At 33.7% G+C, this 22,220-nt stretch overlaps 1 protein-coding gene and 2 non-coding genes across 3 annotated transcripts; all 3 read left to right on the top strand.

The window, feature by feature from the left end:
• The first annotated feature begins 201 nt into the window (after positions 1–201).
• On the top strand, positions 202–362 carry LOC114397849. Its single transcript, XR_003663466.1, has one exon. It is a non-coding gene; the product is annotated as a U1 spliceosomal RNA (small nuclear RNA).
• Positions 363–4,529: 4,167 nt separating this feature from the next.
• On the top strand, positions 4,530–4,690 carry LOC114397861. Its single transcript, XR_003663477.1, has one exon. It is a non-coding gene; the product is annotated as a U1 spliceosomal RNA (small nuclear RNA).
• A 9,232-nt stretch (positions 4,691–13,922) lies between these two features.
• Positions 13,923–14,450, top strand: LOC114397222. Its single transcript, XM_028359318.1, has one exon. The coding sequence runs from the start codon at positions 13,923–13,925 to the stop codon at positions 14,448–14,450; it is 528 nt and encodes a 175-aa protein (XP_028215119.1).
• Positions 14,451–22,220: the final 7,770 nt, after the last annotated feature.

The following is a 22,220-nucleotide window of genomic DNA, read 5'->3' as shown; positions in this document are numbered from 1 at the left end:
ATGAAAAAAGTAAAATGTCTTGATATGTAGTGCAATGTAGAGAAAATAAGAAAAAAGTAGTAAACTAAGTTCAAATTTTATAGTAGCAAGATTAAGATATAGCAAATTTTAGTGTGGTTGGTTCAGTCCGACATCATATGTAAATGAAGGTCGTTGATAGATGAGAGTTTATAAATTAAACTTGACTAGCTACATTAAATCATACTTACCTGGATGGGGTCAATGGATGACCATGAAGGTCCATGGCCTAGACTAATGACCTCCATTGCACTTTGGAGGGGTGTCAATCTAAGGTCTCCTCAAGTAGGAAAGCCTACATCATAATGTATGGCAGTGTGGGCTTGTGTTCGCGCAACCCCCTTTAATTTAGTTAAATATTGTTTAAAGTTTTTTTTGATTATCTAATGGAAGTGACTGTTGAACAACACAATTTTCTTAAGGAGCTTTTCAGTCTGTTTTGGTCATATGTTGTTGGAAAAGCTTTATATAACAGAAAAGATTTTAGTTCTTGTAATAGGATCGAAACTTTGATGACCTCCCTTTTAAATTTTTTGCTCATGGAGGGTCAAGGGGGACAACAACTTATTGATACTATCAAAATATTAATGTCTTGGTAACTAAGTGGAAAAAGGCTTATAAAATTCTAAGGTCTGCTGATTTTTTTTTCCACCCAAAAAGAAAGCTTATGAACGTATAAATTCTTGCTAACATCAATTACATTCTCCATGATTTGAGTAACCAGCTTCATAAAGTTATTAATTTAAGGTGTAATGGGGAAGTTTCAAAAGAGGAAGTGTCCAACTTTAAAGAAAAAAGATGAGAAAGCTTGGATGGAGATAAAACAACTAAAAGGGAAGACTTAATTTTGTCAGAAACTTTGGATAAGCCAAAATTAGAATCTGAAGAGAAGGATAAGAGAGTGGAGAATGCATAAATAAATGTTGCTTACCTCCAAAAGCAACCTGTAGATCTATTACAAAAGACAAACAAAACCTTCATGCTCAAACATTAGGATAAGAGTTGATGAAAGAGTGATATGTGTTGATAGACAAAGTTTCGGGGTGAGATCTCATCAAGGACCCTTCCTAGTTTTGTTGCAAAATCATCTTAATTTTGGGAAAAGGTTAGTTTCTGTAACATTCAATTTTTCGTAAAATAAATTTAAAAAGATTTTATTTAAAAATAAATAGAGTTTTAGAAAAAAAATAAAGTTTTTATAATTAAATATATAAGGAGAAATAATTTTATTAAATAAAATAATAGTTTTAAGGTAAATAAAATAAATATATATCCTTAAAAAATGTTTTATTTATTCATTTGATAAGGATTAAAAGAAAGTTTCTTTTTATAAAATGATAAAATAAAGAAAAGTAGAGTAAATAATAGGCCCTGAGTTCCGTAGTTATAACTCTTATTCCCCGTATACACCTAAACCTGTTTGAGTAAAATGTCGATCCTGGACTTGTTAATCATTGGATTATCATGAAATTTCAACACCATGTTCATAACTTATTTTTTCATATAGCCCTTGGGATTTTCGAAAAAATATCTATGATGAGGGGAATGTCCCTTGTACATAACTCTTTGTTTTTCCCGCATACAACCAAAACTATCCCAATAAAACTACAATTTTGGACGCGTTAACTATTGGATCATTGTCAAAGTTGGACACCATGTTTGAAATGAAAATCCATACATATTCACTGTTGGGATTTAAAAAGTAATGTCTGTGGAGGGAAAATGTCTCATCACATGCAGACAGTGAATTGGAGGTTTCAATCCCTTCTCTTTCTCTCTAACGCTTGAAAATTCTAACAGAACAAACAAACAAAAAAAAAGAGCAAACTTGGGGAACCGCTAGAGATGCTACTATCACTAACGGACTACACACGTGAGCCCGCTTAGAGGTAAGAGATGAATTTATTGCAATTGGGGTTAAAATAAACATGTGTAGGGATCCTTAGGGGATCAAATTAGGGTTTATTTTGGGATGTTTATTATATTGTAATTCTTCATGTATGATTATAATATTGAGATCATGAAATTGTGATTAAAAATATGTGTAAGTGATAAATTGAATATGTGATGAATATTGAGATAACATGTTGCTTTGAGATCACAACATTGTTATTGGGATTGAGTAAGTGAAAATTTGAACATGCGTTGATTTGTGCGATACACGTAAACATGTGATGGTGGATTGTGAGATGTTAAAATTGTGGACATGAAACTTGGTTGTGAATAAGTGTGTGGTTAAAACTTGATGTGACAATACTTGTGTTGTGAGCTGTGAATTATACAATAACCCGACTGGTGTTTACTATGAGAAAAGTGTTTAGGTGTCGTGTTAAAGGGAAAGTGTAGGATTCCTAGTTAGGAACCTAAAGTGTTAAATTGTAGCACAATGTGTTAAACATGTTTGAAACACGAGTGTGGGGTCATGGGAATTGTATAATTCATGAGCAGTGTCTGCGTGCAAAAATTGTTTTAGGGGTTGGACCTGAATCAGGAAGATAAGGTCCTAACGGATTCTTCAGAATCTAGGTCTTGAGGGTAAAGACACTTGGTTTAAGTGCTCCTTTAAACTTATGTTGATCCCATATGGTTTGAGCATTCTCGCAAAACAGACTGATCCTGACTAGTTACCTTATGAGTTTACTTAGTGAGAATGACCTGACATACCCATTGTGTGGTGTGTCTTGTTATGTATTCCTAAGCGTCCCAGTGTGGTTTTTTTCTGACATGGTATCACATTGCATATAAGTTTAAGTCTTAGTATAAATGTTGCATAACGCCTGTGAATTATTTATCATGAAATTGATGAGTGTTGTTACGTCTTAACTCGAGTGTGTGATTCATGTGTAACGTGATTGGTGATTAAAAATGAATTTTAAATGATAAAGTGGTGAAGTAATGTAGATTGTATTAAGTTGAGCTATGTTATAAATACTTCTATAATTTATATTGATTATGTATTTGTTTATCTGTATTTTATTTAGAAATGTGATAACTCACTCCTTGCGTGTTATTTGTGTTTGGACCCTGTGATGATCTCGAACCTTGTGTTTGTGGGAGTAGATGACTTTAAATAACCTTGTGCTAGAGGACGCTGAGATACAATGCTCAGATAGGATGTGACATTGGGGCATGCCTTTTTATTTCAATTGCATGATGTTATATTACTTTATTTTTTCATTGTTTAACAAGATTTCTTTTGTAAACTTTGACGGCCTTGTTCTGAGTCGAATATGTTTTTAATAAAGCTTATTTGGTAATAGTGAAGCGAATGTGACCCTTTATCACATGAGTTTGTGTGCACGATCTGATAAAGTTGGTTTAATTAAATTCCGTATTTTTATATGTTTTTCTTATTTATATGTATATCAAGGTAGAGGGTGTCACACTTTCTGCTCCTTTTTGAAGATTCAAGATTTTCCAAAATTGCTCTTTGGTCAAGTTTATAATTTTTGCTGTTCTATTTCAGTTTGTTTACAATTTTGTTATTAGATCATTGCTTTACAATTTCCCCATCTAGTTTTTCGCTTTACCCCTTTATTTATTGTTTGGATGAATATGTTTTATTTTAAGCCTTGAAGGATTATTAGTGGGACAAGTACTTCTCAAGAATTAGAAAAGGGTTTATTGAATCACAACTTTATTAAGGAGTAATGTTGTTGGCTCTAATACCTACACCTATTGCCTGTCCGATGAGAAATCCATAAAATCCATTTGTTAGCTAAATAGTTGTTAGAATTTATGAGAGCAGTTAGTACAACAATATGTCAATTTAGACTGTTATATATTTTTGTCTATATAACTTATTTATTCATCAGATTCACATTCAAGAAATTATATCACATATTTTATTTAGAAAAACTTATAGTTAAAATATATGGAGCAAGATTAATGCGTCAAAGTTATTTTTGTGAAAAATTAAACTAATCCAAATCCAGCAGTGAAGTTTACACAATTTGAATTAGTAGATATGCTTCATCTTTTTATTATCGGCGGGAATACAAGAGAAATCCAAAAGCAGGAAAACCAAGAACCACTAACAAAAAATATGCTTATAACATCCGCAACTAAAAGAAGTTGTAGCCGTGCAATTGGACCAAAAATAGTATCCAAATCAAAACCGATTTCGGCTAACCAATCAACACAGTTGTTTCTTTCCCTGAGGGTATGACCGTATGAGTGAAAACAACATTCCTATCTCTATTCCTGAATAAGAGGCACATTGTAAATATTGTTATTTATTTATTTTTAATTAGTAGAAGCAACTTTTTTTTAAAAGAAAAACTATTAATACATTTTTAATCTGATGCATAGTTGCAATGCATCAGGTTGTGAATAATAACCAAATCATCAACAAATGTGATGTGGTACAAATAAAAGAGAAGTAATAATAAGATGAATAGCTCAAACCATCATAAGGTGCTAACTTTGTACTGTGGTTGAGTCTCGCATCTTGTTTAAATGAAGGATGTCATTAGAGGAAAGCTTATAAATTAATCTTGATTATGACATTTAAACTTACCTGGTTAGGGTCAATGGATGATCAGGAACATTCAAGGCCTAGATTGATGACATCCATTGCACTTTGGAGGGGTGTCTATCTAAGGTATCCTCAAGTAGGAGACCCTATATCATAATTTGTGGTAGTGGGGGCTTGCGTTCGCGCGACCCCTATCAAATTAATTCTAAGTTTTTTAATGCATTGTTAGTGGTTTTTTATTCCTTTTCTACTTTCATCAAGGTTATGTGAAAAGTTTTTTTTCCTATAATGTGAAAAAGTTTACGTAGATATTCTCATGTACTGTTCACTACTAAAAATGTGGGATTTTACGACAACGGATCTATGACGATTATTTTGGAACCGCCTTAAAAAATTAATCGGTGGCATTTTTGTAATTATTTTACAAAAAGGACACATTCTAAGACGGTTATTAAAAAAACCGCCTTAGAATGTGTGTTACTGATAACAATAACAACAAGTCTTAATAAAAGACCGTCGTTATCTCAATTAAAACAAAAGACTTAGATATATATGTGAGAGTGGTCCATGCGCAGCGCAGCCAGGAACCCTAACCCCCAATCCCTCTAGAGGCTTCGCCCGCGTCTCGCTCCTCGCTCCAAAGGCCAAATGCCTCTCCGTCTCCGCCTCGCTCTCCCAACTCTCCACCCTCCTCTGCCTCCTTCTCGCGACGCTCCCCCGGTTGTTCCCTGTTGACGTCACGCTCTCCGCCGCCTTCTGCCTCTGCGGGCTCTCCCTCTACGCCAATGCCTTCATCCCCGAGGGCGGCCACCGCCTCCTCGACGTCACCAGCAGTGTCAAAGGTTCCAATCAGTGCGATCTGGATGAGTCCAAGCTCCGCGCCTTCTTGGTATACCATCTTACATTCACTATTTTTTTTCTACTTTAGAAAGATGTTTAACATTCTCGTTTATATGTATATTTATATTTTCAGCAATGCAGGGCAACACCAAGCCTTTTTCCTCATTTCTAGATTGATAATTTTGTGCTCGGGTAGTCGTGTACAAGATTTGGAATGATGAGTAAAAAATTGAAAATGCGTATATTGTACTCTATAATGTTGAAGAAATGAATTATTAATGACTGTGTTTCTCCTTTTTATGCTACTCATTATTTAGCAAGACTGAACATGGTCAATTACCGTGGCATGTTGCGTGCAAGGAAAGCTCCACAAACATCAACACGTCTCTTTTTGTGGGTATGAATCACTTGGGCTTAACTATATTGTTGGTTTTGCGTCTTTGCTACTTTGATGTTGTTGTTGTATTGTATGCTTCATTTCATATTATAATTATTTTTTGTTGCTTTTATGTTTGAACTAACTTGGTTTCAAAGCTGTTAGAGCTATTTTTTGGTATCACGGACAGGGTTACTGTTTGCAAATTGCTTGATAAAATGACTGAATGAAACTTTATTGCACCAACAACTACTTGAATGAATCATTTGTACAAATTGGACTGCTTGAGTGAATTCATATTATGCACTGCTATGCTGAACCTCTTCAACTCTCACATAATATAACATAACAAGCTACAGAGGGGAATACTATTGCTATGTTCTTAAGCTGAGTTTTCTAGCAAAACAAAAGAAGGCCTTATAAATTTTATTTTTTTGCCTACATATTTGGTTTTGAATTATACTTGTTGAATTTGATATAATCCCTCTGTTTAGTCAAGAGATTTGAATCAGTAAAATAATTTACTTAGGTATAAATCAGTAAAATAATTGTGATTCTTCTTTATATTCTTATGCATTAGCAACAAAATAAAATATGATAATAATGCTACTATATTGCCGATTCGTGATTCCAATTAAAATATCCACATGTCAAATAAATTACTCATCCAGTATTAAGCATAAAGTATATGCATGCATATTTCTAATCATAAGCATCTGCTATCCAAAATAATATATAAAAATTTATAGTAATATAAATGATATTAATTAGGCTATATAAGCCAAATTGTCAATATATATATCTAGAGCAAGCTAGGTCCTTTTGATAGTCAATTGTCAATATATACATTGACTAAACTAGAGTTTATTGTATTTTTTTTAAAAAAAAATAAGATAATATAGCAATTGACTATAAATAACTTTTCCAATTGTCTTTGATCTTACTTGCAAGTGTGATGATATTCCGATTTAAAAAATACTACTACTAAATTATATAGTAGCTGGCAATTCATATGTCTTGATGGTATTATTTGGATCATGTGCATTTATAAATGACAATTGATTAATATATGTATGCATTGACGCAGCTGTGACGTTAGCCGAGTTATTGTGATCTTGAGGTACGTCATCATTGGCTCATTGCTTTGCTAATTGTATTTTAAGCTTTTCTAGTTCAATATTTTTTTTTTGAAAAAATACAATAAGTTTGTGGTTGGTGAATGAACTTAATATAAAGAAAGAAGTTATTCTCGTTGGAGCTTTACAACCGGTTATTGGATTACTTAGGTATATTCTCAGTTATGGACCCTGATAAACTGCAATGCCCCTTCCCTCCCCACCCTGAATTTGTTTTGCTATTATAATTATAATATGCCCATTTTTGTTTCTGGCAATAATATTCTATGAGATATATTCCAAGAAAGGTATATTTCAATTAATGTATTATGATGTTTCATTTAACAATTCCTACTGCTCTGAAAGCCAGAGGGAAGCAACATTCCAATTGATAGAAAATTGATAGATACAACATTATTTTTTTTCTTATAAGCTGAGTTTGGATTATTTTTTCTCAGAGGTACAACATTCCAATTTTTTTCTATTGAACATGGGAACATTTAGAAAATTGATAGATATTTGGACAACATAGATGGAATCTAGCTGTGACTTAGTGCTCTATATGGTTTCTTATATATTGATTTTAGTTCCCATAGCATATAGATAGTGCAACTACAACTCTGGATCTGATAACCATTAAAATAAAATGAAGCTATCCCTATAAGGGGCCTTCCTGATCCTTCTTTGCTCTCTAGTCTTTCCCTTCTAGCCAATGCTCACTTTCCTTTAAAAAAATTGATAGAGCTAAAGCATTTGATTCAGCTACCTTCATAATCCATCCACTTCTATATATACTCGTACAATCTTAAATTTCCGCTTGAAGTTTTGTTTTACAAAAAAGCTTGACTTTTCCAGTCTCAAATGCGGATAGCAATTTGGTGCATATATAGCAATTTGGTGCAATATGTAGAAATTGGTAAAGGATTAAGAAGGGAAAGAGAAAAACAAGGATTAAAAATGGTAAGAGATTGGAAGCTTTTATCGTGTAGAGTGTTGGCACCAACAAATGTTAGAATCAATAGTGCCTTTGGCTGCCGTTGCAGTCTTGTGTGTTATGTTTCTGCCTCACTACTCTCTATGTCTCTCTTCATGTTTTGTATATTAGTGTATTTCACGTGTTTCTTTGCATCTCATTTTGATGGTCTAAGATGATCAAGGGAACCAAAAAATGATTCTTTGCAACTTAATATGTTGAAATTTATTATTTTATATATGTAACTTTAAAGAATAATATGATAAATATTTTTGGACTGAAATGACTATTCTTTGTTGATTTTAATTAAGAACTAATTAAGATAATATTTTAATAATTTTAAACACTTTTTTCATAATTTTAGGAGATAATTTTGTCAATTATTCCGACTTGCGTGTGTGAGACTATACTATACTAGTAGTGTATAGGGATTCAGAATTAATTTAATCTTTTTATAAGGTGGTAAATTAAGGCTTAAGTTTTTTTAAAAAAGATGTTTATATTTAGTGTTAAATAGTATTTCGCACAAAATTATATCTAAAATAAATAACATGATCAACTAGGTCGGAGTTGAGAAAAGGTATATAGGAATAATAGAGATTATGTGCAAAGTAGGAGACAAAAGTCTTTTATAATATGATCAATTAAGATTTAAATTATTTTTTAAAAAAAATTCATATTTAATTTAGTGCTTAATTGTAACTTGAACATAATTGTCATTAAAAAAAATTGTGAGAAAAAAAAATACTACGTGTATAAGAATTGAGATTATTTGCAAGGGTGAGAGAAAAAGTACATAGTATAAGGATCAAAGACATGCTTAGAATTTGTGTCCATCGAATATGTGTGCATGCTAGTGAAAGTAAGTAGCTTAGGATGACAAACAATTGACTAAAGATTTCGTTTTATTTTCTTTCTTTTCAAAGAGTGGAACACCTTTTTTTTTATGTTTTTTTGACATAAGTAGATACCTAATAAACGTCTTTAATTAGTTCATTTTCAGATAATAATTTTTTGTACTTTCAAGATTTTTTTTTGTGATGCATTCATATCTAAATAACAACTTTCATTTTCTCTGTTAGGAATCTGCACACCACTGTAATAAGCAACATCAAATATTTTATGCTAATTAAACATATAAATATAAATATACACAACATTTCAATGTAATTAGCATCTGTAGCTGTATTTTTAGCTTTTTGTAGGTTGCAATGATTAGATTTCTGAGACTGAACCCTTTTTGGATGTTATGGTTAAAGCTGAGCTATTATCGGAGTCCACTGCTTTCCATGTTCAGTCCCTTGATTCAGTTCATATGAATTTTTAAGATAATTATGATTATTAAACACAAACTAATAGTTGAAACTGGTTGACAATGATTCAGCATATATGGTTATTTGTGGTAAACCTATTTATTGTACTGCTCTATCTAAAATTTGGTACAACATTCAAAGATGGTTAATAACAATTAATCGTCTTTGAAAGACACAGCATTTAAAGACGGTTATTAGCAAATAACCGTCTTTAAATGCCTATTTTGACACAGCTTTCAAAGACGGTAATTTGTTAATAACCGTCTTTGATTGTAAAGTCTGACATACCTTTCAAAGATGGTTATTAACTAATGACTGTCTTTGAATACCTATTCTGACACATAATTCAAAGACGATTATTAACAAATAACCATCTTTGAATGTAAACTTTGATACAACATTCAAAGACGGTTATTAGCTAATAATCGTCTTTGAATGCCTATTCTGACACACAGTTCAAAGACGGTTATTAGCAAATAACCATCTTTAAATGTAAACTTTAACATAGCATACAAAGACGGTTATTAGATAATAACCGTCTTTGAAAGGTTCTTACATTCAAAGACGGTTATTATAATAACCGTCGTAAAAACTGATTTCGTTTTAACGTTGTTTTAAACAATGACGGTTGATAACCGTCGTTAAATGTACTTATTAACCGTCGTAAAAAGTCTTTTTTTTAGTAGTGGTTTCACGATCATTATTAGAGATTTTATCATATACTGGTTAATGCTTAAATGATAGATGTAGCTTTTCAACCTCGCTTCTTATTTTTTTTATTTTTTTTACTTATATTTAGTTAAAAATGAGGAAATGCTGAAGTCAAAGTATCTGACAATGGACAATGTTTCAGATGAAATAATTCAACTTTGTTAAGATTCTCGTTGATGAGGTATAAGGAATATTTCTTGCCCATTTTTTGTTATTTGGATAATGTATAATATTTATTTTCAAAATAAGTCTAATTTTTTAAGTGAAAAGGTTTTTGCTACTGTAATAATTAGATCTAATTGAAATTGTCGGGATCTAATTACTAACCCAACAATAACATGTATAATTTTTAAAATTGGAAAGGAATGGTGCATTAAATCACTTTGGAATTATTTTTGTGGGAAATTGTGTAGGGAGCTGGATGTTTTGTCATGGAAGCATATATGCTTTAATCTTCTTTCATGTTCTACAACGCTTGGATCACTTTCTAGATTGGTATGCATGTCAATTAATTAAGTTTTTTCATCTGGCTGTTTCAACTTGCTATTGTTTACTGAAATATTGTCAAACTTTTGTTCCATGCAGGTACAATCATTGCCAAGGATTGATAATCATGGATGAGAATGGAAAATAAGTGATTTGTTGGACTAAATGCTTCTTCAATGTTGTTTATTAGACTATGTTAGACCCTACTATTTATAATGTCCATCTTATGCTATTAGCTGATAGGGTGCTAAACTATTGGCTTTAGTGCATGTTTCAATTCATTTTAGGTAAAATAGTGTATTTAATTTCAGATTTCGGCCAGGAAACAATGGTTTACATTTTTGTTGGATCAATATAATTCAGTTGGTGGTATATAATCACTTTGCCTGATGAATTGATATAAAAATGTTTTTTTGTCCTTATCTTTAGTTTCTAAATTTGCTCAAAGTAATGTGCATCTATTGGAATATTTGATTCTTCAGCTGGTACACTTTTCATAGACTTTATGATGATTTCAAAAGCTTGTTACTAACTTCAATGAAGATTTACTGCCTTATTTTTGCTCCTAAAATATGATTAATCTATTTTCTTGTCAATATCATCAAGGTAATCAAGATGTCTTGGTAGAGGATGCTTTTTTTTCAATTGTCAGTTGTCAGATCTTAATTTCGTCTGGGGATTATAGTTCGCTGATATTTTAATTTTTGCTAGTCGAATTATGGTGTTTGACACCTGTTACAACACGAAGCAAGGAATCACTCAGTGTTTTGATCAAGAAAACAAAAGGATACCAAGGAAGAGGGCAAAAGGGTTTTTTATTTTTATTTTTCTAGAGCCTAGCTCACCTGGGCGAGCTCATTCCTTTAGAGCTAAGCATCAATTCGTCTGGGCGAGCTTCAACTACCCCAAAATGGCTTTTTCCCTATAAATAGCCATGATGAGGGGGGGGGGGGGTTAAGGGGTACCAAGGTTCAGGAGTTGAGAGAAAAAGAAAGAGAAAGAGAGAAAAAAGAGGAAGAAGGAAGAAAAGTGAAGTCGAGGCGCTACCGAATCACGACCGTGATCATTCCCTACATCGTTTTCTTGTTCTGTGTTCCTCGTACAATAATCGGTTAGTTTTGTTATAAAGAGTTGAATATAATCTATGTATCCTTAGGGGTTCCCTCTGTTATTATGTGTATTCATCTTCTCCATTTATCATCAGTAAACTCATTTTTTTGTAAAGTTTAATCCTAACCGATCACTAGTGCCGTAAAATTGTCTTTAAAGAAATTAAAAGTTGATAAACAAAACCAAAATAAAACCAACTCATAACTAAACTTCTCTCCATCAAAAAAATCACTTGAGATCATTTCAAGGTCCAACGCCTTAACGACATTCTTGTTTGTAATAAAAAATGAATCTTTCAAAAGCATAAAACCAACTCAACACACAAATTTTCTCACTTTAAAGAACTACGTAGGTCTGAATTCCTCATCGCACCTAAGGATATGTAGGAGCAAGGGCAACCCCTTATCGACCCCAAAAAAATAAAAAAATATAAAAAGGGAAAAGTAAATAATTTTGAAGTCACGTTGTGCACACTCGATTAAAGGTTGTCATCCCTTATGATGGGCGCTTGGGGTGCTAATAACTTCCCTATGTGTAAACAACTCCCGAATCCTTATTTTCAAAATACAGACCTCTTTTTGGTTTTTGTAACATTTTCCTTAAATAAATATTGGTGGCGACTCCCACGAGTTTTCTTTTTAGAAGACGTACCTGTTTGCTTTTTGCCCGTACGCCCGTCGTACGGTAGGTTGCGACCCAGTGTTTAAGAGTCATTATATTTATACTAAAAAACGTTAATAATGTTCATAAACTTCAAAGAAACAGAAAAATGTTGAGTAGTTACAATTACAATGAATGCTAACATAGAATAGACATCTGATTACATATGAATTCACTATCACAAAAATGATATTTTACGATGTAGGTTTTACATCGGTTGTATAAAAACCGATGTCGTAAGTAAAGCGGTGGTATTTTTGTAAATAATTGGAAAATTTTTAAGACGGTTTTGATAAACCCGTCTTTGAAAATGCATTACGACATCGGTTCTTGTAGAACCGATGTAGAATGCGAGAGGGAATGTGAACTGCCTCTCTCAGTCTAGGGTACCCTTATTTTAAAATTCTATTGATTTGTTTTGCAAATTAAAACCCTAAATTCAAAGACCAGCACCGTTTCTCTATTAGGGACCACAAGCCTCACTCCACGACCTTACCACCTCACTAACGGCAGCGGCGTGTCTCCGGCGAGCTTGGCCTCCTCGATTTCCCTAAGGGTGTCCTGCATCCAATAATCGATGAGGCTACGAGGAAAATTCTGGTGGCCTTCTGGAGTGACCTACGAGTGCAAATTCAAATCGGGTCGAATGGATGGCTTCGGAACGTTCATTGGATCCGAGAGGCACATCTGGGTGTTGGCAAGGTGCTCGCGCTGGTTGTAGACGTTGTGGTTTGGAACCCAAAGAAGAGGTCCAACTAGTCCGGGAGGTCCATTCCCAGCTGCCATTGCGGGGGACGGTGGAGGGAAGGGTGGTCAGAGATGGAGGTGCGGAGGGGGATGATGTTGGTCTGCGTTGGTGACGACTGTTTAAGGACGCTAGCAGCGAAGACGTCACTGAGGTCGGACAGCAAGGTACAAAGGCGTTTCATGATAAGGAACATTGCAGTGGACCGTGGTCAAAGGGATTGAGTTAATTGAACGTTGCCGCCGGAGGGAGGAGGGGGAAAAGGCAGAGAATGGTAAGCTACTGAAGAAATTACTAAGAGAGATTACGGGATCCCGTGTGTGTTGATCTATAATAATCATTTAATCTAACGGCTGGAAATTATTTTCCATAATAGATCTCCTTTCAAGTGATCCACCGTAGCCTTTGCCTTCAATTCATACATGTGTTACTGTTATAGATCCTCGTTAAATTTGAAAATTTCTTTCCATGTACAATGAATGGATGTGTTTTTATTTTAGTGAGCCCTAGTTTCTGCTCCAATGCAGTAGGTAGTTAAATTCCTTATATCACACACATAGATGGCGATTTTTTTGTGTGGAGATAGGTCCACTTTTTTACCGTAGAAATTTATGCTGATCAATTTTTTTCTTTTCTTTTTTGCCTTCTATCAAGTTTGTTCAAATAGTTTGGCTTGGTGGCGGACATCCTTATTGATGCATAACTTTGGCAATTGACTTTCAAGTGTTTCTTCGGATGCTTCGAAGCTGTTAAGATGTGGCTGTTGGAACTGTCTAACAAAATATAGTAGATAAGATTTTTATGCTATTTTTTAGGAAAAATAAAAGTCATGTTGACCGATAGATAAAGCAGTTTTGATCCTATTCTCTAGGCATGATCTGTTAGTGGTGTTATCTTTCTGTTAGTAGTTACTTTCTTTTCCATATTTTTAAATATGTTGCTTCATATTAGAATAAAACAAGCCTTTGCAGTCTCAATTTCTTTCTTTATGCTCCCTTTCATTCTTTAATATTCCTGCCTGTTGTTATTAACAAAAAACAACAAATTGGTATCTAGAGCTCTTATCTTTAAGGGATCTGTGAGTTGAGAGAAATCGTAATGGAGGGAGAAACATCATACACAACAAGTTTACCACCAATTTTTGATGGTGAGGAGTACGAATTATGGACTACAAGGATGATCACTCATCTTGAAGCTTTGGATCTTTGGGAGGCAGTAGAAGAAAACTATGATGTTCCTGAACTACCTTTAAATCCAACGGTGGCTCAGATGAAGAATCATAGAGAAAGGAAGACCAAAAAGGCTAAGGCTAAAAATTGCCTTTTCTCTGCTGTGTCAAAAATTATTTTTACAAGAATTATGAACTTCAAGTCTGCCAAACAGATTTGGGATTATCTCAGATCAGAATATCAAGGTTGTGAAAGAACCAAAGGCTTGCAAGTACTCAACTTGGGCAGAGAATTCGAGATGCAGAGCATGAAAGTGACTGAAACAATTAAAGGCTACGCTGACCAACTGTTAGGCATAGCAAATAGAGTGAGGCTTCTTGGGAAGGACTTTCCTGATGAAAGAATAGTGCAAAAAATCCTGGTCACTATACCCAAGAAGTATGAATCAAAGATATAAGCATTGGAGGAGTCTAAAGACCTATCAACCATCACCTTGGGAGAACTCATAAATGCTCTACAAGCCGAGGAGTAGAGAAGAATGATGAAACAAGAGGAGGTGGTACAAGGTGCGTTTCATACGAAAGCACAAAATTCAAGAGGTGGCAAAGACAAGAAGAACAACAAATGGAGGAACAAAAAACCAGAAGGCTCCAACAAGCAGCAAGGTGAGACCTTTCCTCCTTGTCCGTATTGCAAAAAGACAAATCATCCTGAAAGAAAATGTTGGTGGAGGCCAAATGTCAAGTGCAGAAATTATGACAATATGGGACATGTAGAGCAAATATGTAAGTCCAAATCAGAGGAAGCAAAGGTGGTTGCGAAGGAACGAGAAGATGAGCAACTCTTTGTCGCAACATGCTTTGCCATAAGCAATAGTTCCAGTGATTCATGGTTAATAGACAGCGGCTGCACAAACCATATGACCAATGACCTGAACCTCTTTAAAGAACTTGACAAAACCATTGTTTCCAAAGTAAAAATTGGAAATGGTGATTTCATCTCAGTCAAGGGAAAAGGGACTGTTGCTATTGAAAGCTTGACAGGTTTGAAATATATCTCTGATGCCTTATATGTGCCTGACATTGATCAAAATCTACTTAGTGTTGCTCAGCTTGTAGAGAAAGGCTTCAAAGTTATATTTGAAGAAAATTGGTGCTTGATCAAAGATGCAAAAGGAAAAGACGTATTCAGGGTGAAAATGAGGGCTAAAAGCTATGCTCTAAATCTAATGGAGGAGAAGAAAATAGCTTTTTCAAGCATGACCACCAATGTTGAACTATGGCACAAAAGGCTCGGACACTTCCATCTTGCTGGACTTTTATACATGCAAAAACATGCCTTGGTGAAAGGTGTGTCAATGCTTGAAGACAAGTTAGCCGATTGCATGACTTGCCAATATGATAAGCTAGTCAAAAAATCATTTCCTCAATCAACTTGGAGAGCAACTCAAAAGCTAGAATTAGTTCACACAGATGTTGGGAGACCTCAGAGATTATCATCTTTAAATGGTAATAAATACTATATTACATTTATGAATGATTATACTAGATTTTGTTGGATTTATTTCTTTAAATCCAAGACTGAGGTTGCTAATATTTTCTGGAAATTTAAAGCATTGGTGGAGAAACAAAGTGATTGCAGGTTACAAACAATAAGGTCTGACAACGGGAAGGAATACAAAAATGATGTTTTTGATAAATTTTGTGAAGAAGCTGGCATTGAGCACCAACTCACCGTACCTTACACCCCACAACAAAATGGTGTGAGTGAGAGAAAAAATAGAAGTATCATGGAGATGACAAGGTGTATGCTGCATGAAAAGGAGTTGCCAAAGGAGCTATGGGCGGAGGTTTTAAACATTGCAATATTTTTGCTGAATAGACTACCTACAAGAGTTTTGCACAAAAAAACTCCATTTGAAGGTTGGTTTGGTTACAAACCAGATTTACAAAATCTAAAAATCTTTGGTTGTGTTTGTTTCTCTTATGTTCCACAGGTTAAAAGGGACAAACTTGATAAGAAGGCAGAACCCGGAGTTTCATTGGATACAACAACACCTCCAAAGCTTACAGAATTTTCCAACCTCAAAATGGGAAAATTCTGGTGAGTAGAGATGTCAAATTTATGGAAGATCAACAATGGAGTTGGGATGAACCAATAAGGAAGCAGCTGCCTGAAATCCCACAGTTCCTTGATGATGATGTAGATGACATTCCTGTCAGAGGTACAAGATCTTTATCTAAGATTCATCAAAAGAGTAATGTAGTTGTCCTAGAACCTGCAGAATTTGAAGAAGCTAAAAAGGATGACAAGTGGATAAATGCTATGAAGGAAGAGTTGAAAATGATCGAAAAAAATGACACGTGAGAGCTAGTGGACAGACCTCAACACAAACAACCTATAAGGGTAAAATGGGTTTATATAACCAAACTTAATCCAGATGGTTCTATAAATAAATACAAGGCCAGGTTGGTGGTGAAAGGCTATGCTCAAATGTTTGGAGTGGATTTTTTAGAAACCTTTGCTCTAGTTGCACGCCTTGATACAATTAGAATGCTACTTGCCTTAATTGCACATAAAAGGTGGAAAGTTTATCATTTAGATGTAAAATCTGCCTTTCTAAATGGTTACTTGCAGGAGGAGATTTATGTAGAACAACCTGAGGGGTTTCAAATCAAAGGAGAGGAGCAGAAAGTTTACAAGTTGAAAAAGGCATTATATGGTCTTAAACAGGCTCCTAGGACCTGGTACAACAGGATAGATGATCATCTTCAAGATCTTGGATTTGTCAAAAGTCCGAGTGAGGCTGCATTATATGAGAAATTGGTAGATGCAAATTTAATCATTATTGCTTTCTATGTTGATGATTTACTTGTGACAGGAAGTGATGAGAAACTCATAAAGGAGTTTAAAGCTGAAATGCTTAAAGCATTTGAAATGACAGATCTTGGCTTGATGAGTTTCTTTTTGGGAATGGAGGTGAAACAAGATCATGATGGAATCCTCATACACCAAAAGAAGTACGTAAGGGAAATACTCAAGAAGTTTCATATGGAGGACTGCAAAAGCACTACATCTCCAATGAACCAAAAGGAGAAATTTAGCAAGGATGATGGAGCTGATAAAGTTGACGAAATGCATTACAGAAGCTTGATTGGTTGCTTAATATATCTTACTGCAACCAGACCTGACATTTTGTTTGCAGTAAATATACTTTCAAGGTTCATGCATTGTGCTAGTGAAGTTCATCTTCAAGCTGCCAAACGAGTTATTAGATATGTTAAAGGCACTTTAGACTATGGTATAATGTACTCTCATTCTCATAATTTTAAGCTCCATGGGTATTCTGATAGTGACTAGGCAGGTTGTATTGATGACATGAGAAGCACCTCTGGTTACTGTTTTTCCTTTGGTTTTGGAGTCTTTTCTTGGTGTTCTAAAAAGCAAGAAGTTGTAGCTCAATCAATTGCAAAAACAGAGTATGTAGCTGTTGTTGCTGCAGTGAATCAAGCTCTTTGGATCAGGAAAATTATGACAAATTTGCATATGAAACAAGAAGAAAGCGCACAGATTTTTGTGGACAACCAGGTTGCAATCTCAATTGCTAATGATCCGGTGTTTCATGGCAAAACTAAGCATTTCAAGATAAAGCTTTTTCTTCTAAGAGAAGTTCAAAGGGAAGGAGAAGTGAAGTTACTGTACAGAGAATCAAGGTGCTGACATTCTGACCAAGGCACTTCCAAAAGCCAAATTTGAATACTTGAGACAAAAGCTTGGAGTTTGCAGTTTCAAAGTCAAGGAGGAGTGTTAAGATGTGACTGTTGAAACTGTCTAACAAACTATAGTAGATAAGATTTTTATGCTATTTCTGCCTGCTGTTATTAACAAAAAACAACAGAAGCTATTACCAACATGTTTCGAAATATGAGAATTCTGTTGTGACAAAATTTTATGGAGTACACTCTGTCAATCCAATTGGAGGCCAAAAGGTATATCTTCAAACATATGTTATCTGCTGTTTTAAGCAATTGTCCTATGTTCCTCAGTACCTGATAATTTGTTGTTATTGAAATCCAGACGCACTTTATTGTGATGGGCAATCTTTTCTGCTCTGAATATCAAATCCGTAGACGATTTGACTTGAAGGGATCTTCACATGGCCAGACAACATATAAGACCAAGGAGATTGATGAAACTACCACCCTCAAGGACCTGGATCTCAACTTTGTGTTTCGTCTACAAAATAATTGGTTCCAGGATTTCATCAAGTATGTTGTTTAGTGTGTCTTATTTAACTTTTAACACTTTCATGGCTGCTACTTAGCAATGAAATGCAAGCATATTTGTTTATTTTAATCTTCTCTTGTTATTATGTGCAGACAAATTGAGTGGGATTGTGAGTTCTTGGAGGCTGAGGGAATTATGGATTACAGTCTTTTAGTTGGCCTTCATTTCCGTGATGATGATACATATGAAAAAGATGGGATTGTCACCATTTCTTTTCCGCACCGGTATTTATCCATATTTCACTTCAGTGCTAATAGTACATAATATGAGAGTAACAGTGTATAAGTAATTTTGTTGTTGCCTCTTTTAGGAATGTGGGATTCTTATCAGAGTGAAAAGTTCATGCGTGGTTATCGCTTTCTTGAAGCAGAGCTGCAGGATAGGGATCGAGTTAAATCTGGCCGGTATGTGGAAAAAGTTCAGTTACTTTATCAATATTTTTCTTTATTTTTTACTTTCAAGTTGATGGAATAATTGGGCTGTGGTAACTCCTGCATCCATAGTCTAAGAATACGAGTGGTGGTATTTTGTACACATTCATGGTAATAATTGCAACTTTGCAAATAGTTTGAATTATTTTTTAGAGACTTGAGAGTAGTTGGGGATAGAGTAGGAGTTGTTTGTGGGGAACACATCCCACATGCAGATTGTGGTCCTAATCTCTTTAATACATTTTTAAAATTTTAGCTATTTAAGTTGTTGTGGAGTAATCTTATTTTGTTCATGTTTTGTTGGCAAATGGAATAGTCCATTCTGAATTGTGATCATAATACTATTCCTTTTTAATTAGCTTCTTGGAATGAAAGAGAGACCTCAATGTCTGCTCAATCTCTATTTCTTAGATTCATCATAATACTATTCCTTTTTAATTAGCTTCTTAGATTGATATATCTATAAATTAGCTTTCTCTTTTATCTTGGATTAGAAATTGATTGATAATTATGGTTCTTGAGCATTGAAAAATTAGATTTTAATCAAGGTTTATTTATTTTTTCTCTCTACGTGTTTTTTTAGTAGATGAATTAATTTGAACTTTGAAAATAAGAAAATGATAAGTAAGAGTAAATGAGTAAAATACAAAAAGAAATAAATAGGGACACTGACGGTAATGCTGAAAAGAGGGTTGCAAGCATTTGAAAGCTCACTTAATTTAATGCTTAGTATTAAAATTGATTCACGGTTTCTTCAGTCTGGCGGGGGATGGATATGGTATGTGTAAATGTACTAATTAATAATGGTGTACTTCTTGCATGTTCAATTTTTTCACACTTTGGCTGATTTAAGAAAGTAAGAGAGCGCTTTGACGAGTCAAAATATTTTTTTCTTTAAGTTATTTAATTTTATAAAAAAAAAGTAAAGAAGTTAATATTTTCTAAAGACGTTTATGTCCCTTAATATATTCTTTATTTTCTATTTTTCAAATGAAATGGAAGAAATTGGAAATTTGCTTTCTTTTATGGTAATTTTTTTTGTTCTTTTCAAATTTTACTATTCCAAGCACAACATGATATTTATTTTGATCTCTTGAACAACATTCCATACTTGTTCTTGCCAACAATGTCTATAGCTGTGACTTGTAGTGTCATACCCTAGGCTCTAGCCCATCAAGACTCTAAACCATCACATACTGACAGAGACCAAGAGAACAAGACCAAACCAAAATTAAAAAAACTCTCATATTGCCATCAAAGATAAATGAAAGGTTTTATCAAACAAATCAAATAGATACAAGTTTTGAATGGAGTCTTGCTTCTTACTTTGTAAAATTAAATGCTACTCACACTTTAATGCATAGTGTGATTGTCATTCTTTTTTTATTGATCTGTGACAGAAAATACAGTCTTGATGATAACACTATAGACTTCATTGGTCATGCTTTGGCGCTTCATAGTGATGATTGCCACTTGGCTGAGCCAGCACAGGACAATGTGAAGAGAATGAAGGTAAGTCTATTTTATTTATTTACTTGTTTGCTTCTATTTTAAAATAAGTTTGGTTCTATTTTATAGAATGAAGTTAAGTTTGCTTATATATATCACATTGGCTTCTATTTCTTCTTTATTCTAATTTAACACGTGTTCAGATTACACTAAAAATATTCTCTTTTCTTAAAGAGTTAAATATATTTGGTCTAATCTAATCTGTCAATAATAGCTTGTAACATTTTCTATAAATAAAATTACAAAAGACGTTAAACTTACACGCAAACGTAATCAGAAAAGTGTAACTCAATTAGTTGATTATAGGAGTGCATGAGTTATTGAAAATTTCTTGATTCCTATTTTCATTTCCAAACATGAACTTTGAATTAAAACACATTTAAGGAACCAAAAACAACAATTCAACACGCATAAAACATAGGATTAAAGATGGTTTAAGCTTCCATTACCTATCAAACTCAATGAGTTAGCCTTGAGATGAATAAAAGGAATAAAGGAGACTTTGGGTCCAAGATGAAACCTTTCTCTCACTCCTACAATAGTTCTACATCATCCACACCTCCTCAAACCCTAAAACCAACAAAAAACACATTAAAACCTTGAAAATAAACACTTTTATGAAGTTTTGAAGAGTGTCCACGGAGAAAAATAAAAATGAACTTAAAGAGAGAAAGAGGGGGAGATTAACTCACCTAGGGACAACCAACAAACACTAAAGAGAGGAGAAAAAAGCTCCCTTTTTGCATAGCAACAAAGCTAAAGGTTTCTCCAATAGTGGGTTCTTGGAGAAGAAGAAGTGAATGGAATGAAAGGTTTCTTTTGAGAAAAGTTTCTAAAAAATGAAGGTTTTGAGAGATTTTTTACTCTTCTATTTCTCTCTATGTACACCTTAGCTTCTACTAAGCACACTTACCCCTCTATCATAATTCAAAAGCTAATCGTTCTAGGCCCAAACACTCTAAAAACTCACTAATACACATAAAACACATACTCAACATTACTAACTCATCAATTAATTAATTAATTCAACCACTTAACTTAAATTTAATTAAATTGCTAGAACAATCAATTAATAAAACACCATGTTACAATTGAATTGGTCAGACAGGCCAAGTTGGTACCAGTTTTAAAACTATGGGTGAATATGGATGGATCTTAGTTATCTCATAATGCTATGAGTTGGGGAGGTGTTATACGTGGCTCTTTGGATTTTCTAATTTTTATGGCTATGGAAATCTTCTGCTTGCAAAATTTTTGGAATTGAAAGATGGCATTTCTTCATGCTTGGTCGTTGGGCTATAAGTACATCATTTGTTAGGAAGATTGGAAGGAAGTGTTTGATATGGTCAATAACACTATGAATTGGAAAGTTACCATGCACTTACACCGGGGGTATTATTGTTTATGAAATCAAGGGGCTTATTATTCAATGTCCTTGAGAGGTGACCCTTTCTCTTATTCATGACAACTCTAATTTAGTGGCAGTTAGGTTTGTGAATTTGGGAGCTTGCATGCAAACCAAGGAATCAATATGCTATTCCCCCTCTTTTGTTTTAGATACTTTCCTACGTGATCTAGCTAGTCTTGGCTAGTCCTTTTGGTTTTTATTTTCCTCTCTCTACCAAAAAGAATGGAGAAAGTGGAAAAAAGTGATATATGAAAAAGTATATATTATTTATATTTGATAGAAGAGAATAAAGATTTCAATGATAAAAAATTTAAGAAAATATTAATTTATCAATAAATAAAATATTTTTTTTTATTTTTATAAAAAAACAAACCTTAAATGGTGAAAAACTATAAATAAATAATTATAGTAATTGAATACATTTTATATTTGGCTTAAATTTTATTTTTAGTTTCTATAGTTTTGTGATTATGTTATTTTAGTCTTCCAAAATTTTTATTGCATATTTGATTTCAATGGTTTTTAAATTGAGAAATGTTATTTTATTATTAAAATAAGGTATTTTTTAATATAAAAAATGTTGAAATGACAT

Source organism: Glycine soja, chromosome 18 (genome assembly GCF_004193775.1).
Source record: "Glycine soja cultivar W05 chromosome 18, ASM419377v2, whole genome shotgun sequence".
NCBI classification, from domain to species: domain Eukaryota; kingdom Viridiplantae; phylum Streptophyta; class Magnoliopsida; order Fabales; family Fabaceae; genus Glycine; species Glycine soja.
Note: the sequence above shows the minus strand (reverse complement) of the source record. Positions and strands in the feature narration are given on the sequence as shown.

Coding starts and splice junctions, on each gene's coding strand:
- LOC114397222 (XM_028359318.1), top strand. CDS start 13,923: ATGGAGGGAGAAACATCATACACAACAAGTTTACCACCAATTTTTGAT.